The sequence below is a fragment of the Sinocyclocheilus grahami genome, unplaced genomic scaffold, assembly GCF_001515645.1.
Source record: "Sinocyclocheilus grahami isolate Dianchi unplaced genomic scaffold, SAMN03320097.WGS_v1.1 scaffold390.1, whole genome shotgun sequence".
Lineage (NCBI taxonomy): Eukaryota > Metazoa > Chordata > Actinopteri > Cypriniformes > Cyprinidae > Sinocyclocheilus > Sinocyclocheilus grahami.
This window is the reverse complement of record NW_015505569.1, coordinates 387377-415029: the sequence shown is the minus strand read 5'-3', so window position 1 is coordinate 415029 and position 27653 is coordinate 387377. Positions and strand designations below refer to the sequence as shown.

Sequence of the window (27653 nt, the reverse complement as noted above, 5' to 3'; positions counted from 1 at the left end):
AATGTATTTATAGAAATAAATATGTCTGCTTGAAAGAATTAAGAATATGGTAAACAAGTTGCTATAAAGAATGCATAATTAGCCTATATAACCATTGGTATTTCATTAAAAAGTAGAGCATGTTCTTGTTCTTTATGAGAAGTGGTTTTATTTAATTTTAACATAAAGGCATGCTGTGTGTCACCGCAGTTAAATCGGTGTCTATCATGATAAAACCTTAATATCAAACCTATATAATAAGTTTGGAAATTTTTGGAGAAATGCTTAATAAATGTATTACACTGTAACTAAACCCATTCGATTTTAGCCGACTAAATTTACTGTAATTTAGTCGACTAAAACTAGACTAAAACTAAAAACAATTCAGATGACTAAAATATGACTAAAACTAAATGGCATTTTAGTCAAAAGACTATGACTAAAACTAAATCAAAATATGCTGTCAAAATTAACACTGCTTGCGTGAGTTTTGGTCAACTATCGGTGCCGATTAATCGGCAAAACCGATACATCGGTCGACGTCTACTGAAGACTGGAGTAATAATGCTGAAAATGCAGCTTTGCGTCACAAAAATAAATCGCATTTTACAATATATCCACATAGAAAACAGTTATTTTAAATTCTAATAATATTTCACAATTTTACTGTTTTTACTGTTTTTCAAATAGAAGAGACTTTAGAAAATCTTACCAGCTTCTCTACGTCTAGCTCACATTTTCTCTCTTTCTGGTTTCCAGGCTCCTTCCTTTTACTGGGAGATCGAGGTTGTTTCTTTCGGCGACTCGGAGGATGACAGCGGCCCTGTGGTTTCGTTCGGTTTCTCCCCGGAGGCCGAGAAGAGAGACGGCGCTTGGACCAGTCCTGTGGGCACCTGTCTATTCCACAAGTACTGACCCGCTCCATTTAACACGTTCACTGGACTCTTAACCTGTTCTTTCTGTTCCTCTCTCTGCTTCCCATCCTAACTCTTTTCTTTTTACGTGTCGTCCTTGTTGTTGTTTCTCTCCCGCTCAGTAATGGGAGGGCGGTACACTATAATGGCTCCAGTTTGCTGCAGTGGAAGAGTGTGAGACTAGACGTGACTCTACTTCCCGGTGAGACAGGACCGACTTTATTCATTCAGCCATCAACTGCAAGCACATTACGTTGTTCAAGCCAGCTTTTGGGGAAGCTACGTTTGAAACTGTTAAAGGGAGAGTTCTTTCTCGCGACAGTCGGCCTGGGCTTTTCTTTAACTCCTATAACTAATGCTTTCCGTTTGCCTTTTTTTCTGTTGTCAATTTGTTCTGATGAACTGGAGTGATCATTATAAACTGAAATTTGTTTAAAGAGCTGAAATTGAGTGTTAAGATTGTGTAGGAGCATGATGATTATTGATTGATAATTGCCTCGACTTCCTCAGCTGTGTGCAAAAAATTATAATTCTTTCTCTGTATTTTTGTCTTGTATTTTTGTTTTCCACAAATATTGAAACATTATTAAATCAAGATACATGATACTTTACTTGAGAGGCAAAATTACCAATTAAGTCAGTAACACTTTACAAAAAGACTCCATCTGTTAACATTAGTTAACTTCATTAGTTAACATAAACTAACAATGAAAAATACTCCTAAAGCATTTATTATTCTTAGTTAATGTTGATTCCAACATTTACTAATACATTATTAAAATCAGTAGTTGTATAGCTTATTTATTCAGCTTTCAGCTGATGCATAAATCTCAATTTCGAAAAATGTAACCTTATGACTGATTTTGTGCTCCATGGTCACCATATATAATCGCTCACAAAGTTATATGAATATTTTCATGTGCATGGATGTGTATAGAGTTGTTGAGCTGCTGTGGTGATGGTTTGTGTGGTGTGTTTGGACTCAGGTGATGTTGCAGGCATCGGTTGGGAGCGTTTGGAAGGCACTCCTCCTCCCCCCGGCCAGCCTCCTAAAGGCAGAGTCTACTTCACCTACTGCGGCCAGCGTCTCGCTCCTTATCTGGAGGACGTGGCCGGAGGCATGTGGCCTGTGGTCCACATTCAGAAGAAGGTTTGCACACAAATATGATACATTACAAGCAAACCAGTGGTGCTCATAACTAAGTTCAAGATGATTCTAAATGGTTTTAGTCCATTTGTAGGTTAAACTGGATATTTCTAGAAGGAAAAAAGTGCCTGAAAATGTGCTAAATAAAGAAATAAAGAAATTTGTATCATACTATAGTAGTATTTATTTTTATTTTTATACTGTCAGTTTAATTTCATTTTAAGTTGTAGTGTTTTTTTCTTTTTTTAATATTTCTATTTAGCTTTAATTTATATTTTAGTAATTTTTATACTTCAACATATTTTATTTCAGTTAGTTGTCAGGCAAAAGTTTTTTTAAGTTAAAGCTTTTCAACTAATATTTATATTATAAACTTTATTTAAATTAACTTTATTTACATTTTTTATAGTTAAAATTTATAGTTTAGTTAAAATTTATAATTTTTTTATAGTTTTAATATTTTAATATTGTTATTAACAGTAACAACACTGGCTTTTATACCCAATATAATAACTAATGAATAATACAATTTAAATTTAAGCAGTTATTTTAAAGATAAAATATAAATATATTAATTTTAAATGTAAGATCGAATAACACACTACAGTTAAAATGATAATTAAGTACTTTAGTAACAAATGCTTTAGTATGTAAGTCAACACATCAAAATAAGTGCACTTTAAAACACGACAAAAGATTATTAAAATATAATGATTTAAAATGTACTTTAATGACAAACTTAATTTGACATCAATGCAAAGATCACTTTTTAAAAGTGTACTTAAGTGTGTTCAGAAACAGTCATGAAAGTCTCTGTTGGCTGATATACCCAATAAAACAAGAAGAGATTATGAATTAGATGGAAAATTAAATATGGAACAAAAAGATGTATGTTAAATTGACAAATAACAAAAAAAAATATGGAAATTTCATAAATCGCGGAGTGTAAAGAGCACTTGCTAGCCTAAAAAGGATCAGACCATGATTATTACGAGTCATAATTATCTTCCTGGGTTCTGCGATTATTCAATGACATACCAAAAAAAAAACAATTTCCTTTAGGATACTGTATGCTTATGTATTTGCTAGGGGTTAATGTCTTAGGGGTCAAAACAGTAAAAATGTGAAATATTATTACAATTTTAAGTAGCTGTTTTCTATGTGAATATCTGTTAAACTGTAATGTATTTCTGTGATGTGCAGCTGTATTTTCAGCATCATTACTCCAGTCTTCAGTGTCACATGATCTTCAGAAATCATTCTGATTTGCTGATTTGCTGCTCAAGAAACATTTTAGATTGTCATTTTAATGTACGCTCCTAATGATTTTTGGCATAAAAGAAAAATCTATAATTGTGACCCATACAATGTATTGTTGGCTATTGCTACAAATATCCCCCAGCGACTTAACACTGCTTTTGTGCTCCAGGCTCACATATATTTTTGACATCTAAATGTTTGAATTTTTTTTTTAACCACATTGGAATCGATAAGCAGAATCGGAGTTGGATCGATACCCAACCCTAATTAAGAATAACAGCATTGACTGTTACACCCAATACAGCGAATGAATAAAAAGGAGAGATTATAAATTAGATGGAAAGACAAAAAGATGTTCAAAAAGACAAATAAGTAAAATGGACAAATGCATTTCAGATTGCAGAGTGTAAATAAAGAATGAAGGGCACCTGATAGGATATAATGCGTCATATCTACTCATCAATATTATATGTTTTCCTGGGTTCTGCAGTTCTGGGATATTCAGTGACATCTGTTTTTATGATTGGTTTAAGCATCCAAAAATGTGCTTATGTAGTTGTTGTGATTCTCTGTTTCAGAATACAAAGATTCACGCAAACTTCGGCTGCCGGTTGTTTGCGTATGCAGAGGGACAGGCTCACCGAAACGCCGCCGATCTCTGCATGGACCTCTCAGAGGAGATCAGCGCCAACTTCGAGGCTCTGCCCTTCGCCTTGGCCTCCGACAGCGACAACGACGCCGGCACGAGCGTGGCGTCTGACTCCGGGTCTCACGGTCCCCCGTGTCGCATCGCTGCGGTCGTCACAGCACAGCAGCGTCAGTGTCCACTCAGCTGAGTCCAAAATATTAACTTTTCAGACTTTCAACTTTTTCAACGTTTCAGAGCAAAAAAGATGTGTGCGTGTACAGTACCGGTCAAAGCTTTGGAACAATAAAGCAATGAGCCGCAAGAAGCCGTGGTTTACAGTGAATTTATTGTTGAATTTATGGCGTTGTTAGGCACGACGCGAAGCGGAGGTTGCCGAGCATCACACAAATGTAAACAAAGCTGTATGTTTGTAGAGTAATTTACAACAGCTTAGAACACGGCTCAGTCAATCAGAATCAAGGACCAGAACTCTCTTCTGCTCACCAAGGCTGCATTTATTTGCTCAAAAATACAGTAAAAACAGTAAAATTGTGAAATTTTATTACAATTTAAAATAGCAGTTTTCTAGGTGAATGTCTGTTCAAATGTAATATATTTCTGCGATCAAAGCTGTATTTTCAGCATCACTACTCCAGTCTTCAGTGTCACATGATCTTCAGAAATCAGTATAATATGCTGATTTGCCGCTTAAGAAACATTTCTGATTATTATCAATGTTGAAAACAATTGTGCTGCCTGATGTTTTTGTGGAAACTTTGATGCATTTTTATTTTTCAGGATTATTTGATTAATAGAAAGCTGAAAAGAACAGCATTTAATTTGAAATATTTTATAACATTATAAATGTCTTTAATGTCAATTTTGATCAATGCGTCATTGCTAAATAAAAGTACTGATTTCGTATAAGCCCCAAACTTTTGAATGGTAGTATGTATCACGGTTTCCACAAAAATATTCGCCGGCACAACTGTTTTCAACATTGATAATAATCAGAAATGTTTCTTAAGGAGCATATTATACTGATTTCTGAAGATCATGTGACACTGAAGACTGCAGTAATGATGCTGAAAATACAGCTGCGCATCACAGAAATACATTACATTCAGAAATATATCACAATCAAAATTTTGAATAAAAAAAAAAAACATTGAAATGTTATTATACTGTATTTTTGATCAAATAAATGCAGCCTTGGTGAGCAGAAGAGACTCTTTCAAAAACATTCTAAAAAAATCTTAATTATTCCAAATTTTTGGTTAGAATCTTTTGAATTTTTTCCCTCCTACTATAGAATAAAATGAATTATCTGACTGAATCAGTAAAGCAGATGTTATTCATGTGGGTTAAACCTTATTATTTTGTTTTATTCACAGAGTACAGCAGCGATGCCTCTTGTCACTATAAGGTTGAACTGAGTTATGAGAATCTGGTCGTCTCCGGGCCAAACGTTCATCCGCCTCTGATTGCTGATGATGAGAGCGATGATGAAGACGATGAAGATATTCCCAGGGTATGAAGAGCTCATAACCAGGCCCTTAACTTCCTCACAAGCCATTGACACACATTATACACCACTCACACAGTGACTCCGAGCTGCCTTTTCAAAGAAAACCTGTTTCTTTCTCTTGCCTTCTCTCTGTAAAGGAGGATCATTACGCTTTGCTAGTGAAAGCGTGGGAAAGCAAAGTTTTTCCAACCATTCGCCGTCGTTTCAGGAACGAGGCAGAGAGGAAGTCCGGCCTGGACCAGATCAAAGGAGCGCTTCAGCTGGGTGAGTGTTTAATTTGCAATGGCATACTTTTAAAAAAGAGTACTTATGTACTTTAAAAGAACATACTGAATGCAAAATGAATGTAATGTTTTCAGACACTTAATTGCATTTTAATTGCAATAGATTGAAAATGTATTATAATTTAAAATGATATCAAATGCATTTAGCTGAACTTTTAAAGCGCTTTTTGACCCACTTAAGTAGGACTTCAGTACATATTTATATGTAATTTCATAATTACTTCTACTGTTTTTGAAATATGGTTAAAGTGCTGCTGAATGTACTGGCGAGCATTTATGATACACTAAAATATACTTTAATGACATTTCTTTTGGAACTTGTATCATGTATTTTAACCTGTTTGTGATGATGAAGTTGCAATTTAGTACATTTCAACTATATTAGCTTTAATATTGAATAACAGAGTACAGTTAAAATGATAATCAAGTACTTCACACGTCAACACATCAAAAGAAGTGTACTTGATGATTACAATGATTTAAAATGTACTTTAAAGTAAACCTTTTGATACTATAACAAAGGTACACTAAAAGTGTACTTAAGTGTGTTCAGAAACAGTCATGAAGGTGTCTCTTTAAGTCACTTAAGTGGTCTTTTATTTCATTAATATTATATTATCTGCAAGTACAATTTTTTAAAACAGAATTTTAAACATGAAGTACGCTACAAGTGCACATCCAGCACACTTCAAGGTCTCCTCTATGTGTCTAATATGAATTATGCTGTAATGTCTGGCAGGAATGGTGGATATCGCACGGCAGACTGTCGAGTTCCTGTATGAAGAGAATGGAGGTATTCCTCGTGACCTCTACCTCCCAACCATCGAGGATATCAAAGATGAAGCCAATAAGTTCACCATCGACAAAGTCCGTAAAGGTCTGTGCGAAACACACGTTGTCTGAGATTCTCTACACTTTTCTGTGTTAGATGACACTTTCACAGTTTTCACAATTCACAATTTTTAGTCGGCTTTTACAGTGTCACTGTTTTCCCCTCAGGTTTGACAGTCGGCATCCGCTGCCCTGAGGGAAACAACAGCAGCAGCAGCACAGCTCTGCCGAAGTTTGCCATCCGGGGCATGCTGAAGACCTTCGGCCTGCATGGAGTCGTGCTCGATGTCGACTCTGTGAGTATCTGCATCAGTCAGGTTAGGGTTTACAATTTAGTCTGTTTAACAGAATTACCAAACCCCACAAAAAAATCCAAATTTCATAAAAAAAAAAGATATCGTTACATAAATTGAAATTATATGTGACCCTGGAGCACAAAACCAGTCATAAGGGTCAATTTTTTGAAATTGAGATTTATGCATCATCTGAAAGCTGAATAAATAAGCTTCCATTGATGTAAGGTTTGTTAGGATCGAGACAATATTTGGCCGAGATACAACTATTTGAAAATCTAGAATCTGAGGGTGCAAAAAAAATCTAAATATTGAGAAAATCATCTTTAAAGTTGTCCAAATGAAGTTCTTAGCAATGCATATTACTAATCAAAAATTAAGTTTTGATATATTTACAGTAGGAAATTTACAAAATATCTTCATGGAACATGATCTTTACTTAATATCCTAATGATTTTTGGCATAAAAGAAAAATCAATAATTTTGACCCATACAGTGTATTTTTGGCTATTGCTACAAATATCCCCCAGCGACACATATGAGTAAATTAAGCCTTATTTAAATACTTTTTGCATATTAATGACAATTGACTCTATGCACCTTTGTGCTTTATTCCTAGTTTTATTTATTTTATCTATTTTGTTCATTTTTTATTTTGATAACGTTAGGATATAATGAGAATCATACAGATTTGACTTTTTTTCTAATGAAATGAGCATAAGGCTGTACAATATTCTCATGATTTAATGATGATAATGTGAAATACTGCAGATTTTAAACACTATAATTTTAAACATTATAAATGTAAATATTTTTTCTTAACATTGAAATAGTTCAGACTTGTTTTTTTTGCTGTGAGATAAAATAATAATAATAATAATAATAAACCTCACAAAAAGGCCTAATTTCACAAAAAAAATCATTAAATTCAATTGTTGTGAATATGCTACAATTATTTAAGTCTTTCAAATCATTTTCAAATATATATATATATTTGAAAATTAAGACTTAAATAATTTTTGCATATTCACAACAATTGACTCTTGTGTGCATTTGGTTGCATTTATTTTATTATGGTATAATATTATTATATTATGGTTTAAATTTATTTATTTATTATGTTTGTGCAATTTTGATCAGCAAAAAATCAGCAAAGTCGGATTTGACTAGAATTAAAAAAAAATCTATTTGAAAATAACCATTGAAACAGTCCGTGCCTGTTCTTTGCCGGCTGTGATAATCGTTACATTCACCAGCCTTTTAACCTGCACCTTTTTCAAATGCAACAAATCAGAAACTTGACTGACCTTGAGTGTGTGTTCAGGCCAGTGAGCTGGTGCAGGTGGAGACGTATCTCCGCAGTGAGGGCGTGTTAGTTCGGTACTGGTACCCCATAGAGATGCTGGAGAGGCCGCCGGCAGGATCCCGCAGGGCTGCAGCGAACGGCCTGGTGTCTCTAGACAGCAGCAACATCCAGATTCACCGGTAATGCATTTATAGAGACACGTTTCTTATTGTCGATTCAGAAATATCAGGTTTTTACTGAGAGTTCTCCTTTTTAAGCACCATTTTTCATTAGCATTCAGTACTGTGTGTGTATGTGTGTTTCAGGGAGCTGCTGCGCTGTGAAAGTGCTCTGGCGCGTCTCTACTGCCGCATGGCATTGCTCAACATCTTTGCTCCCAAGAGCCCTCACACGTTCACACGTCTCTTCCACATCCCCGCCGTGCGCGACATCACACTTGAGCACCTGCAGCTCTTGTCCAATCAGCTGCTGGCTCCGCCTCTGCCAGGTGATGTTATACATCACAGGTGGCCAACTTGTTTGGTCCAAATTTAGGAATAGTTCACCCAAAAATTAAAATTAGCTGGAAATGTGCTCAGCCTCTGGCCTTTCAAGATTAGGATGAGTTTGTTTCTTCATCAGTGTAGCATTGCATCACTTGGCCACCAGTGGGTGCTCTGCAGTGAATGGGTGCCGTCAGAACGAGAGTCCAAACAGCTGATAAAAACATCACAAGTAATCCACACCACTCCAGTCCATCAGTTAACATCTGGAGAAGAGAAAAGCTGAAGCAACTCTCATTTTGACGGCACCCATTCACCACAGAGCATCCATTAGAGAGCAAGTGATGCAATGCTACATTTCTCCAAATCTGATGAAGAAACGAACTCCATCTTGGATGGCCTGAGGTTGAGTAAATGTTCAGCAAATTGTAATTTTTGGGTGAACTGTTCCTTTAATACATACTAGGAAAAAAAATCAAAACTCACTTTTCTGTGTTTGTTGATTTGCCTTGGCGTCTGTAGATGGCAGAATCAGCTCAAACTCTATTCTGCTGGCTCAGTCCGTCCTCCACGAGCTGCAGGGCGAGAGCTGCTCCCCGACCGAGCTCTTCTATCAGGGACACGCTCAGAGCATCCGCGAGTGGCTGACGGTGGCCATCAGCAGAGCCCTGCATCAGGGAGAGGACAGCCTCCTCGAGCTCACTAAACAGATCTGCTGCTTCCTGCAGGTACCAACGCCTCACAACTGATCTGTGCACGATTGTGCATTTTTCTCTGCAGGGATACATTATTATTATTATCATTATTATTCTAAAAATTATGATTTTTATTTTATAAAATTGATTGACCGAAGAGATCGGTGTTATTTTAGTATAATTTAATATATTATAGTTTTTGTTATTATTTTAAATTAAATGTTAATTTTATATATTTAAATTTTAACTAAAATTTTAATTTTTGCATATTCACAACAATTGACTCTTGTGTGCATTTGGTTGCATTTATTTTATTATGGTATAATATTATTATATTATGGTTTAAATTTATTTATTTATTATGTTTGTGCAATTTTGATCAGCAAAAAATCAGCAAAGTCGGATTTGACTAGAATTAAAAAAAAATCTATTTGAAAATAACCATTGAAACAGTCCGTGCCTGTTCTTTGCCGGCTGTGATAATCGTTACATTCACCAGCCTTTTAACCTGCACCTTTTTCAAATGCAACAAATCAGAAACTTGACTGACCTTGAGTGTGTGTTCAGGCCAGTGAGCTGGTGCAGGTGGAGACGTATCTCCGCAGTGAGGGCGTGTTAGTTCGGTACTGGTACCCCATAGAGATGCTGGAGAGGCCGCCGGCAGGATCCCGCAGGGCTGCAGCGAACGGCCTGGGGTCTCTAGACAGCAGCAACATCCAGATTCACCGGTAATGCATTTATAGAGACACGTTTCTTATTGTCGATTCAGAAATATCAGGTTTTTACTGAGAGTTCTCCTTTTTAAGCACCATTTTTCATTAGCATTCAGTACTGTGTGTGTATGTGTGTTTCAGGGAGCTGCTGCGCTGTGAAAGTGCTCTGGCGCGTCTCTACTGCCGCATGGCATTGCTCAACATCTTTGCTCCCAAGAGCCCTCACACGTTCACACGTCTCTTCCACATCCCCGCCGTGCGCGACATCACACTTGAGCACCTGCAGCTCTTGTCCAATCAGCTGCTGGCTCCGCCTCTGCCAGGTGATGTTATACATCACAGGTGGCCAACTTGTTTGGTCCAAATTTAGGAATAGTTCACCCAAAAATTAAAATTAGCTGGAAATGTGCTCAGCCTCTGGCCTTTCAAGATTAGGATGAGTTTGTTTCTTCATCAGTGTAGCATTGCATCACTTGGCCACCAGTGGGTGCTCTGCAGTGAATGGGTGCCGTCAGAACGAGAGTCCAAACAGCTGATATAAACATCACAAGTAATCCACACCACTCCAGTCCATCAGTTAACATCTGGAGAAGAGAAAAGCTGAAGCAACTCTCATTTTGACGGCACCCATTCACCACAGAGCATCCATTAGAGAGCAAGTGATGCAATGCTACATTTCTCCAAATCTGATGAAGAAACGAGCTCCATCTTGGATGGCCTGAGGTTGAGTAAATGTTCAGCAAATTGTAATTTTTGGGTGAACTGTTCCTTTAATACATACTAGGAAAAAAAATCAAAACTCACTTTTCTGTGTTTGTTGATTTGCCTTGGCGTCTGTAGATGGCAGAATCAGCTCAAACTCTATTCTGCTGGCTCAGTCCGTCCTCCACGAGCTGCAGGGCGAGAGCTGCTCCCCGACCGAGCTCTTCTATCAGGGACACGCTCAGAGCATCCGCGAGTGGCTGACGGTGGCCATCAGCAGAGCCCTGCATCAGGGAGAGGACAGCCTCCTCGAGCTCACTAAACAGATCTGCTGCTTCCTGCAGGTACCAACGCCTCACAACTGATCTGTGCACGATTGTGCATTTTTCTCTGCAGGGATACATTATTATTATTATCATTATTATTCTAAAAATTATGATTTTTATTTTATAAAATTGATTGACCGAAGAGATCGGTGTTATTTTAGTATAATTTAATATATTATAGTTTTTGTTATTATTTTAAATTAAATGTTAATTTTATATATTTAAATTTTAACTAAAATTTTAGTAAAAATTTTTTTTAAGTTTGTCTATATAGTTTTCAAGATTTTATTTTCAGTTTATTTTGGTACTTCAACTTTAAACGGTAATGAGAAATGTTGGCAGCTAGCTGAAAAAAAATATATATATATATATTTATTAGGTAACACTTTATTTTAAGGTGTCCTTGTTACACGTTACATGTACTTACTATTATAATAACAATTAATTATGCATAATTACATGCAAGTAACCCTGAACTTAACCCTAACCATATAGTAACTACATGTAGTTAATTAATATTACTCAGTACTTAAATGTATAATTACACTGTAACAAGGACACCTTAAAATAAAGTGTAACCATTTATTTCAGTTAGTTTATTATATTTCTACTAATGAAAATGTTTTTAATGTTTTTTGTTTTAGTTAACGATAATTTAAAAAAATAAAACAAAGTAAAATTATTATTTGACTCTTAATATTATTTTCTCTTTATTTGTGATCAGAAACACTGTAATTTAGATCTTAACAATTACTGGAGCATTACTGAGAATATTATAAATTACTTTGCAAATATTCATTGCAAATTAAACATCATATTCTGTGATATTTAAATGAATCCAACAGTCAAATTATTATTACATGTTATTAACCATTATTAAAACAATAATTTAAAATGTACTTTATTATAAAATAATGACTCTAACTTTGCAACATCAACATTGCTATTGACCTAAATTGAATCAACTTTGAATTGATTTGAGCTGAATAATGTTGAGAAGACTCTAGAGCTGATTTACAGCTGCATTTGATGAATTTGTGTCATAATTGGTAAATTTTACAACACTAACTGCTATTTTTCTGTTTATTAATGTAAAGCATCTTTGAAACAATTTGTTTTGTATAAAGCGCCGTGCGTGTGCGCGCGTGTGTGTGTGCATGTGTGTGTGCATGCATGTGTGTGTGTGTGTGTGTGTGTGTGTGTGTGTGTGCGCGTGCATGTGTGTGCGCGTGTGTCAGCGTGTGTGTGCATACATGTGTATGTGAGTGCGCACGTGTGTGTGTGTGCATGTGCATGTGCATGTGTGTGCGCACGTGTGAGTGTATGTGTGTGTGCGTGTGTCTTCTTGTATATGTTTTTTTGTGTATATGGCTGTGTGTGTGTGCGCGTGTGTGTGTGTGCATGTGTGTGTGCATGCATGTGCATGTGAGTGCGCACGTGTGTGTGTGTGTGTGCATGTGCATGTGTGTGCGCACGTGTGAGTGTGTGTGCGTGTGAGTGTGTGCGTGTCTGCATGTGTCTACGTGTGTGTGTGTGTGTGTGTGTGCAACTTTAAAGTGAAACTATATTTCACATAAAAATTGTGTTACACAAGTACATTAAGAAACATATGGAAGTTAAATTAATCTCTGTTAAATGATTATTAGTTGTTTTTGTGGTTATATTTTTTTATGATCGCTAAAATTTCAGAGCGCTCCAGAGCAGTTCACACTGGAAGAGTTTCCCATCTCAGAGTCCAAGGTCAGCATGGACGTGAACTTCCCTGGTGCCGCCTTTGTGGTCGTCTCTTGCAAAGAGAGCCAACTCAGCTGCCGCAAAGAGTGAGTTCTTACAGATTATAATTTTAGCTAGTTATAACTCCGAGACAAGACAACATCAGCTGTGTTTTCTCTATGGATGTCACAAGCACGCAAATTATTGAATGACCCGTTTTTGTATCTTGCTTTCATTAAGCAGTGAGTTTTGCATAGTGCAAGACTTATTTTCAAAATATGGCCGTTTTCTGTCTAAATGATCTATATGCTCACATGTGTATTTTTCTCTTAGTTCCTCTCTATATAAGGCCCCTTGGACTCGTGTAATGGTGTATGGACTTGGTCATAAGGTGCGGCGAAACGGCCAGCTGAATCTGATGGAGGCAGTGTGCTACCCGCTGGACGCTTCCCCGTCCAATACAGGACTCACCCCTCCACCCACAGCCAACCAGTATCCCAGCATCATCATCCCCACTGACAAAGTGCATGTCAAACTAGGCATGTCAATAACATGTTATATTGTTAGATACATTTTTGGATTTCAGCTACTCTTGAGGTTTTACACAGTATGTTCAATACACATAAAAATATTTTGTATTATATAATACTCTATACAGTATAGAGTATAGCAAAGGGGCCACTTAAATCAGCATATGGGGAATCTCTTGTGAAAAAAAAAGTGTGCTAATGGTGTATGGACTTGGTCATAAGGTGCGGCGAAACGGCCAGCTGAATCTGATGGAGGCAGTGTGCTACCCGCTGGACGCTTCCCCGTCCAATACAGGACTCACCCCTCCACCCACAGCCAACCAGTATCCCAGCATCATCATCCCCACTGACAAAGTGCATGTCAAACTAGGCATGTCAATAACATGTTATATTGTTAGATACATTTTTGGATTTCAGCTACTCTTGAGGTTTTACACAGTATGTTCAATACACATAAAAGTATTTTGTATTATATAATACTCTATACAGTATAGAGTATAGCAAAGGGGCCACTTAAATCAGCATATGGGGAATCTCTTGTGAAAAAAAAAGTGTGCTTAATTGTATTGAATGCACACTTGTAGTGTATTTCAAATCTTATTACTGTATTTTTAAAAAGCTGTATTTACTGATAATATAAAATAAAAGGCCACTTAAGTGACTTAAAGTGAGACACTTTCATGACTTTTTCTTAACACACTTAAGTACACTTTTAAAAAGCACGCTTTGTAATAATCTCAAATTAAAAGTTTTACTTTGAAGTACTTTTGAAATTGTTTTAAAAATCTTTAGTCATACTTTAAAGAAGTGCACTTATTTTGATGTTATGACTAATCTTTTAAACTTTTTTAAAGATTACATTTAAGGTTAATATATTTTAAATGCATTAAATTGCAACTTCATTGTTATAAATGTGTAGTTACAAATATATTTAAATACATGACTTATACTCAGCATATGGGGAATCTCTTGTGAAAAAAAAAGTGTGCTTAATTGTATTGAATGCACACTTGTAGTGTATTTCAAATCTTATTACTGTATTTTTAAAAAGCTGTATTTACTGATAATATAAAATAAAAGGCCACTTAAGTGACTTAAAGTGAGACACTTTCATGACTTTTTCTTAACACACTTAAGTACACTTTTAAAAAGCACGCTTTGTAATAATCTCAAATTAAAAGTTTTACTTTGAAGTACTTTTGAAATTGTTTTAAAAATCTTTAGTCATACTTTAAAGAAGTGCACTTATTTTGATGTTATGACTAACATAATGAAGCACATGTACTTGATAATATTTTTTAAAGATTACATTTAAGGTTAATATATTTTAAATGCATTAAATTGCAACTTCATTGTTATAAATGTGTAGTTACAAATATATTTAAATACATGACTTATATGTTTCAGTAGAAGTTACATTAAACCATATTTAAGTTTCCTGTAAATTATTGTTTCATATTTCAAAGACAATAGAATAAAGATGTACTTGAGTCCTACTTAAGTACATCAAAAAAGCAGTCCTAAGTTCAGCTAATTGCATTTAACAGAAACTTAAAAACTATTTTCATTTATTTGCAATTAACATTCAGTTGGCACTTAAGTATTTTCTTTTCAAATATATTATTTCCGTAATAAGTACTCTTTTTGGAAGTATGCTAAAGTGTACTTCCTTTTCACAAGGGTAGGCTGCATGCTCAAAATCTAGTGTGACCACAGCATATGATCAATAAGATACACTTAGAAAATAGAGGGTGATTTTCCTTTTCATGGCATATTTAACTCATATTCTGGTCACTGTCTGCAGGTGTATCTCCCCCTCCTGGTGCAGTGCTGGTATTGCACTCGTTGCCTCTTGAGTTTCCCTTGGCCATGGCCTTTGCTGAACAGCTGCTAACGTACACCATAGGGGAAACCATTGACCGCTCTGAGGATGAGCTGGACACTGTGCCCACTTCTGTGCTTATGCAGGTTGTAGATTTGCTGGGTAAGAAATGTATTTTGCCCCGAGGGTCCCATGAAGCATACTACTAAAACTTCCAGTGCAGTTCCATTTTTCAGGGTCACATTTGCTGTGTCTGTCTTTAGGTGGGCTTCTGTGGACCACCGATCTTGCGCCATGCATCAAGGAGCTGATCTTCCACTTGCTTGCGGAGCTTCTCCGCAAGATCCATGCCTTCGAGCGTCGCAAAACCCCCTCGGGTCTGTCTAGCCACATTACATTGCTTCTCAACCCTTGCCTAACAGTCCTTATGGTTCTTCAATCCGAGCTACGAAAACTTTACGACCACGAGACCCAAAGTTGGGGGCTAGTTAGCGGAGGTTCCTGCACTTCCGCAGCAGGTAGCAGTGGAGCGCTTGCACTCGTCACCGAGCGGAGCCGCTTCTCGACCTACTTCCATGCCCTGATGGAGGTGTGTCTAGCAGTCGCCGAAGTGACTCTGCCGCTCAGTACAGGTACAGGGATTTCGGCGGTAGGCACCCCTTCGTCCACGAGCACCGCTAACTGTAGCGATTCCTCGTCCTCTTCGTCGTCCTCTCCGGGCCAGACGCCTCAAAGTCCAAGCTTGCTTTCGAAGCGCAAAAAGGTGAAGCTAAAGCGTGAACGGGCAGTGGTCGCTGTTACTTCGGCAGCTGCCGTCTCAGGAAAACATGGTTCTGGAAGTGGAGCGAGACCATCAGAATGTGACAGTGCTTTACTAAACATGGCCGGAGGGAAGCCAGAGGACATGTTGTGGTTTCACCGTGGGTTGACGTTACTCTTGATTTTGCGGCACCTTGCTAAAAAGGACCCGCAAGGTCTGGGCGTCACTGAAGATGCGGTTGCAGATGCTTGCCAAGCCTTGGTTGGCTCCACCACTCACAGTCGTTTGCTCGTGCTCTCAGGAATCCCCACTCACTTGGAGGAATCCGTGGTGCGCAATGCAATCCGAAGGGCTTGCAACGCGCACGGCGGTCTCTTCAAGGATGAGATCTTTATTCCGGTTCAGGAGGAGGACCCTAAAAAAGCCAAAGCTGAAACTTCAGGTATTTCCCAAGATGCAAAGCGAGATTGCACTGCAGGAAGCCCAAATAGCAACAGCGCAACGCCAGCAATGAGTGCCTCAGCTTCAGCGAGCCAGACGTCGATCTCCGGCTCTTTACAGGGAGCTTCCAGGGCTGCCGGTGGGCTGCTAGTGAACCAAGAGCTGGTAACCCCTCAAACAGCACCTTCCCTGCCACATGCATCACTGGATCCCCACACGGTCTCCAGTCAGGAGAGTCTGGATGTGTCTCTTTGTAGCACAGGAAGTCAAGGTAGTCTCGGCAGCATTGGGGAGCAGTTGGATAGTGGTGCGACGTCAGTCTCAGATGGGAGCTCCATGTACACAGTTGCCTCACCAGACATCCATGCCAGTGTGGCACGACCAATCAAAGGCTATGCTGTCATAGAGGTAGGCGGGAAAGACAACAGTAATATAATATGAGTGGTGTTTACAAGCATCTTTATTACTATTGTTCATATGTAGAGTTAAATTAGAGTTGTTTTTATTGGTATGATATACCATGCTCATGTTTCAAATTAATTTAATTAATTTTTTTTACTTAAATTGCTTTTGCAAATGAGCACATAATAACTCAAGATGTTTGACAATTTTTATTTTACGGAAAAGTATGGAAAAAAGAAAATGCATGGTTCCTGTGCATGTGTATTGATCGACTGTTATATTGCAAGGCCAATATATCGGCTGATATTTGGCATTTTTTAATTATCAGTATTGGCCATTAAGTTTTTGCCAAGGCGGATATATCGGCTGATATTTAGCCTTTTTTAAATTATCAGTATCAGTTACGTTTTTGCCAAAGCCGATATATCGGCCGATATTTGACCTTTTTTTTTTTTTTTTATTTCTAACAATCTGTTTTTTTTTTTTTTTTTTTTTTTCTTTTTTTCTTTTATTTTTACTTTGGTTTCATTGCATAATAACTCAAGATGTTTGACAATTTTTATTTTACGGAAAAGTATGGAAAAAAGAAAATGCATGGTTCCTGTGCATGTGTATTGATCGACTGTTATATTGCAAGGCCAATATATCGGCTGATATTTGGCATTTTTTAATTATCAGTATTGGCCATTAAGTTTTTGCCAAGGCGGATATATCGGCTGATATTTAGCCTTTTTTAAATTATCAGTATCGGTTACGTTTTTGCCAAAGCCGATATATCGGCCGATATTTGACCTTTTTTTTTTTTTTTTAATTCTCAACATCTGTCTTTTTTTATTTATATTTTTTGCCTATTTCGTTTGACTTCTACTTTGGATTGCATGAGACATGAGACATGCATGAGACATGACAATGATATCCAGTATTGATTGACTGTTATTTTGCAAGGCCAAATTAATTTTTAATTATCGGTATCGGCCGATTAGTTTTTGCCAGGGCTGATATATCAGCCGATATTTGGCCTTTTTTAATAATCAGCATGGGTTATTACGTTTTTTTGGTGGGCTGATAAGCGTCAGCAGGGGGACTTTTATTTTGACAGCGCTGAGAATGCCAGTGCTTGCCACCTAGTGGTACAAAATATAACACATTATTTAAATATGCTTAGAACTTTTTTGATTCCTTTGGTTAAAACTTTTACAAACTCTTCCTACTGCGTTCATCACATCAGATTTTCAGACAATGATCAAACGCATCTAGAGCACCCTAACAACTGCATAGCAACACGTTAGCAACCACTCAGAGCACCTTAGCAACACTAGTAGCACTAACCATTTTGTGAAAGAAATTAGGTACCTAATAATGTTATGTTTTTTTGCTCTTGTCTTATAGGTAAGGGCCCGGGCCCAAGTAGAGAAGATTCGAGCCAGTCTTTTTAACAGCAGTGATCTCATTGGCCTTTCCAATCTGGAAAGAGAGGAGGAGCTAATGGAGATGACCAATGAGGAGATCCTCACCGCCTCCAGTGTAAATCAGAGTTTGTTTGACACACAAGGGAGTTCTGCCCTGGAGGAGTACTTCCTTGACAAATCGATCAGAGGTTCGTTGATTTCTTTATCCCAGAATGTTACAAATATGGTATTTTATTCTGTAATTCTTCTTGCAAGGGTTTTCCTTAATAACTTGAAATCAGGTTTAATTATGTTTTGTTCTTGTAGGAGATAAATTGGTTCCTGAAGCACGTGATGTGCTGACAGACATCTTTAAGAGCTGTGTATACGCAGAGCAGGTGCTGAGCTCCGTACCAACAAAACCAGTGAAAGTATCGGACATTTATCTGAGCAAAGAGCAGATGAACTCTCAGACACCAGGAAACCTGCTCCACCTGTTTTTTACACATGTGCGGCCTCCCAAGAAGGTGCTTGATGACCAGCTCACTCAGGTGAAATCCTCAGAACTGTAATTCATTTATTATTATTATTAAATGGCTAATTTATCATGAAACATATGTATTAATAGTTGATTTTATTTTTTATTATTATAAAAAAGAAAAATCCACTACATGCACATGGTCATTTTGAGTCTTCCACATGCATTTTGCAAAATGATAATTGATTATTGTTATAAAAATTTACATATCTACTTGTAATCCACACATGTGTTACTATACTATTAACTTTTTCTGTTAGTTAGTTTTTTGTTAGCGTCAGTTTTAAGGCACAGTTGAACAGACACGAAGTATTTGACTGGGTCAAGGCTTAAATTACTAAACTTTGCTTATTGTGCATGTAGATTCTTCGTAAATATGGCACAGTAAAGCCCAACAAGAACAAGCACAGCAAGGCAGGCAAAGAGCAGCACCAAGGCAAAGTGGTCAGCACAAAAAGACCCATCACCAAACCCCCGGCCAAAGAGAAGTCCATGCTGAACAGTGTTAGGTGAGTACTGACATCACGCTCAGTAGTCAGTTTCCTCTATTGATATTTAAATATTTAATTGAACACAGGCATCCCTTACCATAAAATGCATTCTAATTTTTATTTATTTATTTTAATAAAAAGCTTTAATAATCATGATTTTGCCATTTTTATAAAAACATTTTTTTATTATAAATTGAATAAAAATATATATATATTAGTAATGCTGCATTGGCAAGTTTTTTTTTTTATTCCTTAAGTAACAAAAATAATTTTTTTAGTTTTAGTTTTAGGTGACTATAATAAATGGTATGGTAAATGGCGTTTTTCCAGAACTGTACTTAGTGAGAAAAAAGCAGTCCTTAAGTCAAAATCTCCTGAGAAGACCAAGCCCGATGAAAAAGACCCTGAAAAGTCTCCCGCCAAAAAGCTTGAAGGTTAATATAACATCATTCTTGATTTCTGAATTTATTAACAAAAATGGTCTGTTTCGGTGGAATCTCATGGATCTGAACACCTCACCTTTCCTCTGTCCATCAGTGCCAGAAGAGAAGTTTCTGACCCTGGAAGGTTTCCACAAGTTTACTCTAGACAGAGCCAAGCAGGATATTCGCAGTGTTTGGCGGGCGATCCTGGCGTGCGGTTACGACCTGCACTTTGAAAGGTTTGTACCTTCCCAAGACCAAACCTCCGTCCGTACTACTTCATGTTTCCACGTCTCTCTTGTTCTACTGTCTAAGAAAACTAATGGCTAGAATAATGAATGCAACTCTCTGAAGATCTTAATGGTGTTTTTTTTGTTTCAGATGCACGTGCATCGACTCCCGACATGCTCAGAAAACCAGTAGAAAATGGACCTTTGAGATGGACTTTGCGCTGGTCCAGTTTGTTAACCGTCTGTGCCGACACCTGGCCATCACTCCTGCACGCTTGCATCCACATGAAGTTTACCTCGACGCCAAGGACACCGCCGACCCCCAAGTCGCATGCTTAATAGGCGAGTCCATGTTACGTTATGCTGTTAGATTTGGATTATGTATGGAAGCCCGTTTCCGCCACTAAATAAAAAAATAAAAAGGTAATTGTGACTTTGTATCGCAATTCTGACTTTCTTTTTTTCTCGCAATTGCGAGTTTATATCTCGCAATTCTGACTTTTTTTCTCGCAATTGCGAGTTTATATCTCGCAATTCTGACTTTTTTTCTCGCAATTGCGAGTTTATATCTCGCAGTTCTGAATTTCTTATTTTCTCGCTATTGTGAGTTTATATCTCACAATTCTGACTTTCTTTTTTTTTCTCGCAATTGTGAGTTTATATCTCACAATTCGGACTTTCTTTTTTTTCTCGCAATTGCGAGTTTATATCTCGCAATTCTGACTTTCTTTTTTTCTCGCAATTGTGAGTTTATATCTCGCAATTCTGACTTTCTTTTTTTTCTCGCAATTGCGAGTTTATATCTCGCAGTTCTGAATTTCTTGTTTTCTCGCAATTGTGAGTTTATATCTCACAATTCTGACTTTCTTTTTTTCTCGCAATTTTGTTTATATCTCGCAGTTCTGACTTTCTTTTTTTCTCGCAATTGTGAGTTTATATCTCGCAGTTCTGAATTTCTTATTTTCTCGCAATTGTGTTTATATCTCGCAATTCTGACTTTCTTTTTTTTCTCGAAATTGTGTTTATATCTCGCAGTTCTGAATTTCTTATTTTCTCGCAATTGTGAGTTTATATCTCGCAATTCTGACTTTCTTTTTTTTCTCGCAAATGCGAGTTTATATCTCGCAGTTCTGAATTTCTTTTTTTCTCGCAAATGTGAGTTTATATCTCGCAATTCTGACTTTCTTTTTTTCTCGCAATTGTGAGTTTATATCTCGCAGTTCTGAATTTCTTATTTTCTCGCAATTGTGTTTATATCTCGCAATTCTGACTTTCTTTATTTTCTCGAAATTGTGTTTATATCTCGCAGTTCTGAATTTCTTTTTTTCTCGCAATTGCGAGTTTATATCTCACAATTCTGAATTTATTTTTTTCTCGCAATTCTGACTTTCCTTTTTTCTCGCAATTCTGACTTTATAACTCGCAATTGCAAAAAAAAAAAAGTCCGAATTGTGAGACAAAAAGTCGAAATTAGCTTGTTTTATTTTTTATTCAGTGGCGGAAACAGGCTTCCATAATTATGAGATGTAAAGCCACCAAGTTTTTAACGTGAGTTTATATCTCGCAATTCTGACTTTTTTTTTTTTCTCGCAATTGTGAGTTTATATCTCGCAATTCTGACTTTCTTTTTTTCTCGCAATTGTGAGTTTATATCTCGCAATTCTGACTTTCTTTCTTTTCTCGCAATTGCGAGTTTATATCTCGCAATTCTGAATTAATTTTTTTCTCGCAATTCTGACTTTCCTTTTTTCTCGCAATTCTGACTTTCCTTTTTTCTCGCAATTCTGACTTTATAACTCGCAATTGCAAAAAAAAAAAAGTCCGAATTGTGAGACAAAAAGTCGAAATTAGCTTGTTTTATTTTTTATTCAGTGGCGGAAACAGGCTTCCATAATTATGAGATGTACAGCCACCAAGTTTTTAACCCCAGTGTGCACTGAAGGTAACTCTGATCACACAGGCGTTCCAGTGGAGAGTTTGCGTCTGCGGTTTGCTTTGCTGCAGTCGCTCAACAGCACGCTGGAGAGCTTCTTCCTTCCGTTAGTCGAGCTGAGGCTGACACAAACCTATCAAAACAGCATCGCGACGCTTCTGTGCGAAGCCAAAGGTCAGTCATCGCATGAACAGACACACTGGTCTTGGTCAGGATTGTTCCTTTAGTAGCTATATAGAAGACTACTAAAAAGTACCATGTTTTTTTGGATAGGCTGTGGAATATATCGATTATTTTCTATATATGTAATATTTGTGATCAGTATTATTTTCTTGGCAGTATGAAATGAAGCAGCATTGTGTATGTTGTAATGATTTTAAAGCGCTTTTTTTATTTGGCCATTAAGTTTCCCAAGCTTTCCGTTTATTTGTGTAACTCGAAAATGTTCGTGGAAGTCCTTGTGTGGCATTTTACATGCTCTAATACCGTAGTAATATCATAGCATTCAATTAAGTGCTTTGGAGAACCGTCTTTGCGAATGTTCAATGTTAAAGCACCCCAGTATATTATTAAATTACCATGGTTTTACCATCTGATGCCATCGCTTTACTAAATTACCCCTTAAAGTGCTCCTTTATTTCATATATGTAGGGTATTTTGTAATTCTGAAATAATTTTTACAATGAAATTGACAAAAAATGTAATATATTCCCTTTGTGAAAATAAGTAAACGTTTAAAAAGAGTATTACAGAAATAGTATACTACTTTAAAAGAATATACTTAAGTGTGAACTGAATGTAATGATTTCAGACACTTAATTATCCGTTTATTTGTGTAACTCGAAAATGTTCGTGGAAGTCCTTGTGTGGCATTTTACATGCTCTAATACCGTAGTAATATCATAGCATTCAATTAAGTGCTTTGGAGAACCGTCTTTGCGAATGTTCAATGTTAAAGCACCCCAGTATATTATTAAATTACCATGGTTTTACCATCTGATGCCATCGCTTTACTAAATTACCCCTTAAAGTGCTCCTTTATTTCATATATGTAGGGTATTTTGTATTCTGAAATAATTTTTACAATGAAATTGACAAAAAATGTAATATATTCCCTTTGTGAAAATAAGTAAACGTTTAAAAAGAGTATTACAGAAATAGTATACTACTTTAAAAGAATATACTTAAGTGTGAACAATGTAATGATTTCAGACACTTAATTGCATGTTCATTGCAATTAAATTAAAAGGTATTGTTCTTTAAATTTATATTAAATGCAATTAGCTGAAATTGACTTAAGTACATCTTTTTATGTATTCATAATTACTTCTGTTGTCTTTGAAATATGGTTAAAGTGCTGCTGAATGTACTGACAGGCGTTTATGATAAACTAAAATATACTTTAATGTCGTTTCTATTGAATCGTGTATGTCATGTATTTGTAATTACACATTAATAACATTGAAAATTTTAAATATATTAACTTTAAATGTAATATCAAATAACACTACAGTTTTCTCTTGATCTCATTTGCAGGCCTGATTTTTTACGACACCAAAGTGACTTTTATGAACCGGGTGCTGAACGCAAGCGTCCAGCGCACAGCGGATCACGCCGCGCCTGAGGTCACGCTCGACCCGCTGGAGATAGTGGGAGGTAAACCAATGAGGTGTCACTCACTCAGACGAGGGTCTGTACTATATCAGTTCCTCATGCTTACCGTGTGTGCTGCAGGAGAGACGCGTGCAGCAGAGAACACGTACTTCTGCCAGGCGGCGCGTCAGCTGTCCTGCGTCCCGTCGTCTCAGCTGTGTGTGCGGATCGCCAGCGGAGGAGACCCCACCTACGCCTTCAACATCCGCTTCACCGGGGAGGAGGTCCACGGCACCAGTCAGTGTCACGCACCGCTTTCATGCACTAAACACTACACTTCCAACATAACAGCTGCTCCTTCTGTGATGCATTCATCCTATTATTATATAGTATTGTTAATAAATAACAATTTGGTCCCTCGATATCTCTTTGCCACCGTGAAATCTTCTCAGTCTCTCCAAGTGTAAATAAATACGGCCGGGAAGTAAGAAAACACACATTCAAATGTATTCTCAAATACTTCAATTTATTCACAGAAATACAGATCTTATATAGGCATGTCGAGGGGAGTTTTTACCCTCTTAACCAATGAGGATAGGGGGACATACCCATACAGGATGTTTTTCCCAAGAACATGTGTTTTGTATAAAATCGCCACATATACAGAAAAACATATCCATATAAGTAATAGACTTCCTGGCGACAGAGGCTGAACCCCCCTTATAAATCAGCACAAACTCCTTTACCTTGAATATTGAGTAAGAGACATTCAAACACCATACAAGAGAGAGAGAGAACAGATAGAGGAGGGGTGATCAAGAGAATGAGAGAGAAAGAGTGAGAAAGGAGGGGGGAGGCATTCTCAAAACAGAGAGTGTTTTCTAACAATTGCCTTTTACTGAAAAGCTCTTTTGAGTCTGCATATGTGAGTTCATGGGTGTATCTTAGCATGTGTGTTAGCAATTGTTTTATATTTTCCGTTTTAGTTAATTTTTTTATGAATTTTGTCATTTGGGGGGGGGGGGGGTTCTATTTATCTTTATTATTATTATTATTTCTATTTTAGTCACTTCAACTTTTATTTTATTTTATAACTTCAACTTTTTTTATTTCATTTTATTTCAACATTCATTATTTTTTATTTTTATTATTTTATTTTTTTTTATAAGTTTTACATCTAATATTTATATTTTATTTCAGCTTCATTTCAGTTAACAAAATGATTTTTAATTTAGTTACGGTAACATTAACAAATATAATAGCTATAACACTGGTTAGGGAGAAAGTTGCCTACATTTTAGCAAGTTTTAAAAATTTTGTCTTTTCTTTTTTTTTTGTATTTCTATTTTGATTAATTTTATTTATTTTTAGTTTGTCATTTTAGTACTTCAGTGTATTTTATTTCAGTTATTCAGTTTATCAATTTCTAATTTTCATTTAATTTTTCATTTATATTTATTTCATTTAATATTTATATTTTATTTTATTTCAGTTAGTTTTAATTAACAATAACAGCACTATTTGACAGGTAAACTAATAGGAGCAACACTACTAATGTTACGTTTACTATATGCAACCTTTTTTATTGTATTTAGTATGCATTTTTCTGTTAAAAAATTTGATGCGGTCACAGATTGTTCAATCATTAATTTCATTGTTTCATTTGCTAGCAAAAAAAGTATATCTTTAAATTATAAATTAATGAGTTTTATAGTTAGATTTTCTATTTATAAACTCTGTTGCTTATAGTGTAGTAAGCCATGATGCACCTGTTTTGCCACCCATTCAGTATTATTTATATACTCTTATAGTATTTATTAATATTTTGAAATAACTAGTTTTAATCTGAAAGTTTTAGTGATTTTGTTGCGTGCTTTTGTAATTTTTATTGGTGGTTTTTATGTATGTATATACAGTGTGTGTGTATATATATATATTTATTTTTAGCCTTATTTTTATTGGAGTTTTCATTATTTTAGTACTTCAAGTTGAACTTATTTTATATAGTAGCTGTAAAATGTATAATTTCCTTTTTTCATCTAGTATTTATATTCTATTTTATTTCCATTAACAAGAAATAGTTTTAGTTAATAATAGCAATGGCATGAATCCAGTGTATGTGCTTCTGAAATATGTCGTGTGTTTTCTCAGGCGGCTCATTCAGGCATTTCTTGTGGCAAGTCTGTAAGGAGCTGCAGAGTTCGGCGCTCTCTCTTCTCCTCCCGTGTCCCAGCGCTGCGGCAAATCGCAATAAGGTGCACCTTGCATGTTTGTTCTGCTGGATTTCACAGCATTTTTCCTCCTTCCTTTATGTGCTACAGGATGATAGCACATGCTCTCAGCTTGACTCGTGTGTGTGTGTGTGTGTCGCAGGGGAAGTACATTGTGACGCCGTGCCCCATCACTTACGCAGAAGAGCAGCTGCTGAACTTCTTCGGCCAGCTGCTGGGGATCGCCATCAGGGCAGACGTGCCTCTGCCTTTGGATCTGCTCGGATCCTTCTGGAAGGGTCTGGTCGGTGAAGCGCTCGACCCAGAATCTGACTTTCGAGAAGCCGACCTGCTCACATACAACCACATCAAGAAGTTTGAGAATGTAAACTACAATTAATATTATACAGCGAATAGCCTCCGTTTTCTTGAAGCAGAATGTGATTATTTTATTATGTTAATACTTTTATCATTCCAGGATCATCGTTTCTGCATTTATCCCGTTAATACACTTGTGGGATTAATACCCGTGACTCCTGACGTTATACTGAGGTCTTATGAAGCGAAACGATCAGTCTGTGCAAGAAACTGAACATTATTTACAACATTATTACCGGTAATCCAGAGCCTCAGGCAAACAGTGTTGTCCGGTTCACGAACGAATCATTCTTTTGAACCGGTTCTTTTTAGTGAACAGGATGCACCATCAAATCGCACTGAAGCGTCTGAAACTGTTTGCGGCTCGAGCAGCACAGCTCTACTCAGTCAAAACTCACTTTCGGACGCCTGACAGTCACTCCGACTCAAAACGAGCCGTTATGCCGTCGTATCTGATCCTCAGATGAATGAACTGATTCAGCGCTCCAGTTCCTCCAGCAGTCACTGAACTGAGGACCGATGAGCCGCTGATATTGTTGATAATTGATCATATTTATGTAAAAAAAAAATGAGCAAGTTTATATGCTTTAGACATGTAAAACATCCACATTTCACATCAATATTGGATACTTTAATAATTGCGTATATGTTACGTGATTGCGTGTTTACATAAACGAACTGGTGAGTTGTTATTTGAATCCGTTAATTGAAACGAACTATCCGAAAGAACTGCTGAAAAGAATCAGATTTCCCCGTTTGCCTGAGGCTCTGGATTACCGGTAATAATGTTGTAAATAATGTTCAGTTTCTTGCACAGACTGATCGTTTCGCTTCATAAGACCTCAGTATAACGTCAGGAGTCACGGGTATTAATTGTGTGTCACTTGATATGCTTTTTTTGTGACGGTGGCCATTGACTTGCATTTTATGAATTACCAAAATTCGACCAAAGATATAAGTCACCTACGTCTTGGACAGCCTGCGGGTGAGTATATGAACAGCACATTTTTAAAATTTTTGAAAAAAAATTTGTTTTTTCCAAATCTCCCTCTCCAAAAGTTCAGCCAATTTCATTTAATGTAAATTTAAATTACAATACATTTTCATTTTGTTCATTCAGTCGGTACTTTGAGCGAACACCTTTGCTGCACTAATACTGTGATCAGTTTCTCTTTGTTGATCATTTAGTGGTAATTTTTTTTTATTTACCCATCACGTCCCTCACACCAAGGAGTTTTGTGTCACTCTGAAGGTGTTTAATGACTGACTGTACGTTATGCCACTTATTACACGGCTGTCAGGTGCACAAACAGCACCTGCGACTAGTTAACTAACCGAGCCCGTTCTCCTGATCGCCTCCATCCAGGCTCACACCATGTATCAGGTGGGACTGATGGAGACGGACCAGCACATTGAGTTCTTCTGGGCCGCGCTCGAGATGTTCACGCAGGAGGAGCTCAGCAAGTTCATCAAGTTCGCCTGCAACCAGGAGCGAATCCCCTTCACCTGCCCCTGTAAAGACGGCGGTCCCGACACGGCTCACGTGCCCCCCTACCCCATGAAGATCGCCCCGCCTGATGGGGCAGTGGGTAAGTGTTAAACCATCATAGTACATACAGTATATACTGTATATATATATATATATATATTTTTTTTTTTTTTTTTTTTTTTTTTTTTTTTTCTTTTTCCCCTTTTTTTTTTTTTTAAAAAATTT

At 36.8% G+C, this 27653-nt stretch overlaps 1 protein-coding gene across 1 annotated transcript in view; it reads left to right on the top strand.

The window, feature by feature from the left end:
* Positions 1–27539, top strand: part of LOC107550171 (probable E3 ubiquitin-protein ligase HECTD4) — a 112965-nt gene extending 85426 nt beyond the window's left edge. Inside the window, exons 46-70 of the mRNA XM_016231408.1 lie at positions 1880–2043; positions 3879–4116; positions 5323–5459; positions 5594–5720; positions 6480–6617; positions 6740–6867; positions 8189–8349; positions 8476–8657; positions 9175–9380; positions 12778–12908; positions 13135–13340; positions 15136–15315; positions 15417–16762; positions 18146–18353; positions 18472–18695; positions 19046–19191; positions 19504–19607; positions 19711–19834; positions 19977–20167; positions 21786–21932; positions 23295–23414; positions 23493–23648; positions 25503–25606; positions 25725–25958; positions 27279–27539. Of these exons, the coding sequence (XP_016086894.1) occupies positions 1880–2043; positions 3879–4116; positions 5323–5459; positions 5594–5720; positions 6480–6617; positions 6740–6867; positions 8189–8349; positions 8476–8657; positions 9175–9380; positions 12778–12908; positions 13135–13340; positions 15136–15315; positions 15417–16762; positions 18146–18353; positions 18472–18695; positions 19046–19191; positions 19504–19607; positions 19711–19834; positions 19977–20167; positions 21786–21932; positions 23295–23414; positions 23493–23648; positions 25503–25606; positions 25725–25958; positions 27279–27539 (5363 nt within the window). The remainder of the gene's footprint in view (positions 1–1879; positions 2044–3878; positions 4117–5322; positions 5460–5593; positions 5721–6479; positions 6618–6739; positions 6868–8188; positions 8350–8475; positions 8658–9174; positions 9381–12777; positions 12909–13134; positions 13341–15135; positions 15316–15416; positions 16763–18145; positions 18354–18471; positions 18696–19045; positions 19192–19503; positions 19608–19710; positions 19835–19976; positions 20168–21785; positions 21933–23294; positions 23415–23492; positions 23649–25502; positions 25607–25724; positions 25959–27278) is intronic.
* The last annotated feature ends 114 nt before the right edge of the window (positions 27540–27653 follow it).